The sequence below is a fragment of the Dipodomys ordii genome, unplaced genomic scaffold (genome assembly GCF_000151885.1).
Source record: "Dipodomys ordii isolate 6190 unplaced genomic scaffold, Dord_2.0 Scaffold131, whole genome shotgun sequence".
NCBI classification, from domain to species: Eukaryota; Metazoa; Chordata; class Mammalia; order Rodentia; family Heteromyidae; genus Dipodomys; species Dipodomys ordii.
The window spans coordinates 1,324,862-1,333,092 of record NW_012267347.1 but is presented as its reverse complement, the minus strand read 5'-3'; the positions used below and the strand labels follow the sequence as shown (position 1 = coordinate 1,333,092).

Genomic DNA, 8,231 nt, shown 5'->3' with positions numbered 1-8,231 from the left:
TCCTAATCACAGCCTACCCTTCCTTTATCTTGCTCCCTTTCAAAGATGTTTTTGTAGAAAACAGTTGAAAGAACTGATATCTTTTCAGTGGGTTCACTTTGTACATTCAAATATCCAAAGTCAGTGCTATTGGCTGCAAATATGACTCCTGCTACAAAAGTTTGTACTAGCATGAGATGCAGAACCTAAATGTGTGAACTGGCTAAACAGAGAGAAGATACAAGGTGACAGGACTATAGATTTTGAGCTGGAGAATTGGTGTTCCTTGTTAGGTAATGGTGCAATAGTTATTTCCTAAAGTATTCACAGAAGTTATATAAGAACAAGGAAAAAGAAGAACATAAATGGAAAGATAGCCTTTCTAAAAGGAAAGGGTAGAAAATAACCAGAACTTTATTAAAAGAGATTCTAACTGCAGTTTGTAATCTAAATGATTAAATCATTCGAAACTGTTGGGTCAAAATAATTTAATTTTTTACATGGAGATAAATTCCATACAGAGAAGTGTGATTTGAAGTAAGAAGTGCCTTGGCCTGAAGCTCCACAGAAGATCTGGGATATGAAGTAGGATCAGAACCAGGATGGAGTTTTATCTAAGACGCTAGGTTTGTCAGCCAGGGAATCCACAGAGAACTAACATTCAGCACATACTTTGAGAACTGAAAATTCTCTCTGGGACAAAGTCCTTTGAGGCTCCCCAAATCTCTATTTTAATCTCTATTTTCAAGCTTCCATTCTACTGTTTGAAGCTTACAAACCCCAAAGTCATTTTCAGTTTAGTATAAGTTTTACAGATAAAATACTGATTATCTTAGCTTCTTTTATAGAATAACATCAGTGTTTTACATATAATAAAGAATTCACCCTTCACCCTTGTCCAGAGAGAGAAACTGAGGCACAGGGCCTTGATCAGGTCCACAGGTCATCAGGCTCAGCTGTCTGAACAAAGCGCAGACAGTCAAAATGTAAACTTTTTCAGACTTGGTGACCAGTGGCCATATGTCTGAGATAGGCAAGAGATGTCTTGACTTTCTGTCTTTGGCCTTTATTATCCCTTCTAGCCAAGAGTGAGGTGTTCTGAAGTCTGGACCCCCAGTATTTATTGCATCTGAGATACTGCAAAGATGGATCACTGTATCAAGCAAGGAGCTCTCTGTTCTGTGTCTGTGCTGGCTGAAGGACAGATAGAAGCTTTGGGAAGCCTTGCTTTCTTGCTCATTTCACAGGTGTATGTGGAGATGCATCACCAAGGAGTTGATCTGAGAAGCATACAGATGTGCAGAGTGTCTGCCTTGAGAACCTGTGAATCTGGGCCACGTTCAGTACTAATTTTGGTTCTTCCATCTTTCTTCAGAAAGTCTCTTGGCTATGTCTCTGGTGTCAGCTTTCTGGAAGTGTCACACTGGCATAGACTGTGATGAGATTGGGTTCCTGTGGGCAAAGCAGAAGGAACCTGTGAATAGAGGGACAATGTGCTAGCCTTACAGGCTTTGAATGTAGTAACATTACGCAGGAAAGGAAAGTGTCTCTAAGATCATGTAGCAGAGCTACTTGCTCAGAGTCTATCATAGATGGGGAATTGCCAGTGGCAGCTCTCAGGTCTCCTGTAAGTAGAGCTACAGCTTCCTTCCAGGCATGAACATGCCATTGGGGAACTGGGATACCCCCTACCTTCCTCCCTGTCTTCTCTCCCTCTCCCCCCCCTCTCTTTCTCTCTCTCTCTCTTTTGGTCGGTCATGGGGCTTGAACTCTGGGCTTGGGTGCTGTCTCTGCGCTCTTCAGCTCAAGGCGAGCGCTCTACCGCTTGAGCCATAGCGCCACTTCTGGTCCAGTTTTCTAGTGGTTAATTGGAGATAAGAGTCTCATGGACTTTCCTGCCTGGGCTGGCTTTGAACCGCGATCCTCAGATCTCAGCCTCCTGAGTAGCTAAGATTAGAGGCGTGAGCCACCAGCGCCCAGCTTCTTCCTTTCTCTTGTAATAAAGGTATGGAGAGTTTGGAGGAGCCATAAACATTTAAGATTATTCCACTTTAAAAAGGGCCAGCAAGACCCAAAGGAAAAAGTAGTACAAGAGGGAAAGAAGTGGGCAGAGAGGGGAGAAGAGGATTGTGGGTGTAGGAGAAAGTCTAGAGCTCCTTGCTACAATCTGAAATTTTCAAAGAAAGGTTAGACAAATGGGATTGTATTAAACAGCAGAGCTTCTGCATGGCAAAAGACATAGCTAGCAAGATCAATGGAAAGCCCACAGACTGGGAGAAGATCTTCACTAGCCAGACAACAGACAAGGGCCTCATATCTAATACATACTTAGGACTCAAAAATTAACTCTTTCAAAAACAAATTCTCAAAGAAACAACCATCCCATTAATAAGGCTAAAGACTTAAAGAGGGACTTCTCTGAAGAAAGTAAGAATGGCCAATAGACACATTAAGAAATGCTCAATATCTTTGGCCATAAAAGAAATGGCAATTAAAACAACATTGAGATTCCACCTCATCCCAATAAGAATGGCTATAATCAAGAAATCTAATAACAACAGATGCTGGCAGGGATGTGGCCAAAAGGGAATGCTACTACACTGTTGATGGGAGTGTAAACTTGTTCAATCACCCTGGAAAGCAGTCAAAAGACTGAACATAGAGCTCCGCTATGATCCAGCAATCCCATTTCTGGGCATTTACCCAAATGACCACAAACAAGGCCATACTAAAGCTACCAGCACAACTATGTTTATCACAGCATTATTTAACATAGCTAAGATATGGAACCAATCCAGATGCTTCCATCAGAAAGAGTGACACCACCCCATTTGTAAGGATATAGAAAGACTTGGAAAAAAATCATATTAAGTGAAGTAAGCCGGACCCAAAGAAACATAGGTCCCATGGTTTCCCTCATTTGTAATAATTAGTTTATGTCTAGGATAATACTATTAGATGAGCAGACCAGCTCAATAGCTATGTTCATATGACCATATAAGATGATGCTAAGAGAAACAAACTCCAAGACATGCGCATAAGAGATTTTTCTTGGTTGTTGTTGGTTTTTAATGTACTACGTGATTTCTTTTTTCTTTTGTGTTCCCCTCCCATGGTATATTCCCTGTTGTCACTGTATTTGTTTTTGGTACCCTGGGTATTGTTATCTGAATTAGGGAAGGGAAAGGGAACAACAAAACGGTGAGACAAAGGATAAAGGTAGAACCAATGCAACAGCGATACTCACAAAACAATATGTTGGAAATGATCTGTACAATTGGAGGAGAGGGGGTTAGGGGAGGGAAATAAGGGAGGGGGTAACTAGTTTGACCTGAAATGTTCTCACTACTTTACTTATGTAACTGTAACCCCCCTGTACATCACCTTGACAATAAAATTTAAAAAAAGACTTCCCATAGATCAAGGAAAAGGAAGAGAATGGGAAAGTAAAGTGGATTTGTTGCAGATGTGAAATGTCCAGTTTTCCTTTCCTAAACTTCATTTAAAACCTCAACATTATTTTTTCAGGCTTTTGAAGTCAGATTTGTATTTTTGTTCTTTGTTAAATATAACAAGGTCCCGAGAAACTAGATCTCAAGATGAAGGTCTATTTGAAATAGGGCACTGGCCCAGGCTTATTTGAAAGTGTGCCTGAGCAAGAGGAGCCCTGAAGGAGAGGGATAGATGCAGCATTTCAATGACCTGTAAACCTCTGTTGTGCCTCTGTAAACCTGACCTCTCTTCTAGAATGCTTGGTAACATGACCAAATGGAGCCAAGATTTCAGTTCAAAATATGTTGTTACTGATCATTTAGTAAAGATTCCTATCAGAAGAAAGCCAGCGGCTAGTGGTTCAACTCTGTACTTGGGATGCTGAGAATGACAGTATCACAATTTGAGGCCAGCATAAGTAGAAAAGTCCCTGAGACGCCATCTCCACAGAAGGGAGACTGGATGTAGTGGCACATGCCTGTGATCCCAGTGATGATAGGCCTAAGGTAGGTTGATTCTGGCTCAAGCACACGCCTAAATAGGAATAAGATTCTATCCTAAAAATAACCCCTGAGAAACAGGGCTGGTGGTATGGCTCACTGATAGCACTCAATCACGGGAAGCTTGAGATACCCCTCTTGAGTTCAAGCCCTAGTTCCTCCTGGGTCCCCCCCTCTCCCCCCCTAACCTACCACCAATCTGGCTCTAGGCAAGCCTCCCATTCTTGTTTGTATATCGTCTTCTCTTCTTGTCTTGGCATGAATACAGAAGCTCTCCCCCACCCTAAATCTTCTGATTAAATGGAGGGTATAAACCTCTAGAAGCTGGGGGCTGGTGGCTCATACCTGTAATCCTAGCTACTCAGAAGGCTGAGATCTGAGGATCATGGTTTGAAGATAGCCCAAGTAGGCAAGCTCCCATGAGACTCTTATCTCCAATTAACCACTCAAAAACTGGAAGTGGAGCTGTGGCTCAAAGTGGTAGAGTGCTAACTTTGAGCAAGAGAGCTCAAGGACAACTCCCAGACCTCATGACTGACAAAAAAATTCTAGACATGAGAAGTGTTAAGTAATTATAGAACAATTCTAAAACCAAATTTAATTTTTCGATTAACAGGTAATAATTGTCCTTATTAGTGGGGTACAGCGTGATGCTCCAACCCAAAGCATGAGCCTTTTTACAAAGCTCCCTAGTGACTCTGGTCAGCAGGTGGAGTTGATAACACCGCATTTGAGCGCAATCCGCAAACTTGAGTGTGCAGCAGCATCACCTGGCAGATGCTGTGCTGGAGTATGCAGATCCCTGAGCACTCTGCATATATGTTTTGGTTTAGCAGAGTCCTAGGTGGGAGGCCCCAGGAAATTAGATTTCTAATAATTATTCTAGTTGATTCTGATGTCTTTAGACAGTTCTCAGCGAAACACAGACAAAAGGGCATAAACCACAGCTTATTCTGAGCGGGCATGTGGGTTTTATGAAGTCCCAAACCAAACCTGTGCTTTGGCAGCTACTCCTTGGTGCCTGCTTGCTATGGACTACCTTTCAAGTCCAGCGCTCATCAGTCCGTTTCATGTCGTCCCTACCAAAAATGTAACAAAATAAAAAATCTTCCTCCACCTATCCATTGTGACATGTGGAGATACAGAAGGATGCCTCACCTGGACAGACTCAGGGACAGGCTCTGTGGCAGCCATATAGATTGTTGTGCAGGGATCCTGATGTGGAAGAGATGCAGATGTTGCCTGTAAAAGATGCAAGGAAAATAAAGCTAATTAGCTGAGCAAAAAAGCTAGTTCCTTGAGTCATTTGTTCCAACCTTCTTTCCACAGAATTTTCTCATCACTTCCTTAGAAAGCAGCACTCCAGGGTTTTGCAGTTCTGGCTATTCTTCAACCTAACATATCTTCTTACTTGCCTTACAATCACCATAAGGCCAAATGTTATAACTCACATTTTACAGATGAAGAAACTAAAGCTCAAAAAGCTGAAGTACTTTCACACACAAGAAACTGTAGGAGCAATTGTTTCTACATGTTGTGGCCCCTTTGTGCAGAAACTAAGTCAGTAACTAGGGCAGTAACCTAACCTAAGTAACCTAGCAGACAGTAAACATTTGAATAATTTTCCAATCTACAATATCCTTTATTATATTATTACATATCATATATTATTATATACCTATTATTAGGAGGAGCAAAGGAATGCTAATTTTTAAATAATTGTTGTAGTCTCTCTTCTAATGTAAGCATTTAACTATAAACAAAATAAATTATAAGGATATGGCTATGTTTATACTGATATATAAAACAATAATAATTCTGTTTTATATATTTATACATAAATTAAAATAATAACATCATAACATACATATATGAAGGTGAGTTACACTGCAATGTAAGTGGAATATGTAGAATAAAGGGAATACAGTATAGTGGAATATACAGTACTAAAGGAGAAAATACTAATATGTGAGGAATGCATTTTATAATTTCTAGGATAGCCAGTCAAGAACAGGAGAGAGTTCTTAAATTGCTAATATAATAGAACGTAAGATGGAATAATAAATATATAGTTTAAAAAATTCTTGCTGGGCACTAGTGGCTCATTCCTGTTACTCCTAGCTATACAAGAGGCTGAGACCTGAGGAATTACAGTTCAAAGCCAGCCTATGCAAAAAAGTCCCCATGAGACTCTTATCTCCAATTGACCACACAAAAACTGGAAGTGGAGCTGTGGCTCCAAGTGGTAAAGTATTAGCCTTGAGCAAAATAGCTCATGGACAGTGCTCAGGCAATTAAGTTCAAGCCCTACGACCACCACTACCATCACCACCAACAAATCTCCACCAAAGAAATGCCAGTTTGAAGTCCTTTAGCAATAAGCTCTTCCAAATTTGTAAGAAGAGAAATAATATTGATCACTTCTATCCAACATTTCCAGAGAATTATAGAAAGAAAATAGATGTGGTAGGGCTGGGAAGGTGGCTCAGTGGTAGAGCACTTCCCTTGCATGCTCGAGGCCCTGGGTTCAATTCCTCAGCACCACATAAGGAAAAAGCCGGAAGTGGTGCTGTGGCTCGAGTGGTAGAGTGCTAGCCTTGAGCTGAAGAGCTGAGGGACAGCGCCCAGGCCCAGAGTTCAGGCCCACGACCGGACCCCCCCCCCCAAAAAAAAGAAAGAAAGAAAAGAAAATAGATGTGGTAATGGGTCAAATCGTGGTGACCAAAAGATATATCCACCTAGTCTCAAAATGTGTCTTCATTTGGAGTGAAAGTCTTTGCAAATGTAATTATGGCAAGCGCTTCACAATGAGGTCACCCTGTCCTTCTTCTTAGAGATGGATAAAGGAGAAGATACAGAGGCATTGACAGGGAAGTTGTATAGAAACCAAGGTAGATATTACAGCATGTGGTCATAAACCAAGAGATGCCAAAAATGGCTGCCAAGCAGCCATGAGCTGCTGAAAGAGGCAAAGAGAGACTGGGGACATGCTAACAAGTGCAAGGACCTGAGTTCAAATTCCAATACTGAGAAATAAAATAAAATCAAAAGGTAAAGATCACTTTGATGTTGCACTTCTGGCCTGCAGAATGGGTAGAGAACAAATTTCTGTTGTTTTAAGCCATCAAGTTTATAGTGTTTGTGATGGCATTCCTAGAATATAACAAACACCCCACCGTATGAGTTTAGCATAATCTTGATAACAAAACCTCACAGACTCTGGAATGCTGGTGGCCTACCTGTGTATCCCAGCTACTCAGGAGACTGAGATATGAGGATCTTGGTTTGAAGCCAGCCTGGACAGGAAAGTCCATGAGACTCTTATGTCCAATTAACCAACAAAAAACCAGAAATGGGGCTCTGGTTCAAATGCTTGAACTCTAATCTTAAGGATAAAAGCTAAGGGACCTGGCCCAGGCCCTGAATTCAATAGTACCATAAAAATATAATAAATTATGTAATAACAAATATCATATTTTAAAGGACCAGAGAAAATTGATTTTATTCTAGGAATAGCAAGTAGGTCTGACTTTGCAAATCAATATAGTTTCTCTATAGCAGCCAACAGATGAGAAACAGCAGCCAGAAGATGGTCTTGACAATCGCAGAGAGTGTTAATAAACTTCAATGCCAATGCATGATAAAATGTCTAACAAACCAGGAATAGAAGATGATGTGTTTTTCTTCCTGCAGTATTAGAATTAATCTCCGGGGTCTCCTTAGCTTGCTATCTGTGTTAGAAGAATGAACCAATGAGCTACATTCCTAGCCCCTGACAATATAGTATTATTATTATTTTCTGATTTTTATTTAATTAATTTTTGGTTCTCATTTTGCAAGGAATGTTATAGAATAAGAAAATATTGTATAGGCAAACAGTGACATAATCTTTGTTGTATAGGCAAACAGAGACATAATCTTTGTTGCTATTTAAATGTGTAATTATCACTGGGAAGTAGCAGTCCTGCATTTGTGTTTGTCATTTATGTTGGTTGCTATTGACTTCCACAAGAGTGCACAGTGGTCTACAATAATCTCACAGTCTCAGATACTTGAAAATATTTTTAATGTAGCAAAAATGTCACTACAAAAGAAGCTTCAGTAAAAACATCACATGCAATGGTAAGATATGAAAAGTTTTCCTTCTGTTTGGAACTTTACAAGGATGTCATTATTAGCTCTAACATTCCCATCATATATTTTGGTTAGGGTTTTTTGGAACATGGTCTCACTACCAGGATAGGAGTTAGCAGAAACGAG

General features: G+C 40.4%; 1 protein-coding gene across 1 annotated transcript in view; it reads right to left on the bottom strand.

Annotated features, from left to right (window-relative positions):
• Positions 1–452: 452 nt before the first annotated feature.
• Positions 453–8,231, bottom strand: part of Slamf1 (signaling lymphocytic activation molecule family member 1) — a 35,017-nt gene continuing 27,238 nt past the window's right edge. Inside the window, exons 6-7 of the mRNA XM_013030481.1 lie at positions 5,130–5,213; positions 453–1,431 (exon numbers count right to left, since the gene is read on the bottom strand). Coding sequence (XP_012885935.1) covers positions 1,381–1,431; positions 5,130–5,213 — 135 coding nt within the window. The 3' untranslated portion in view covers positions 453–1,380. The remainder of the gene's footprint in view (positions 1,432–5,129; positions 5,214–8,231) is intronic.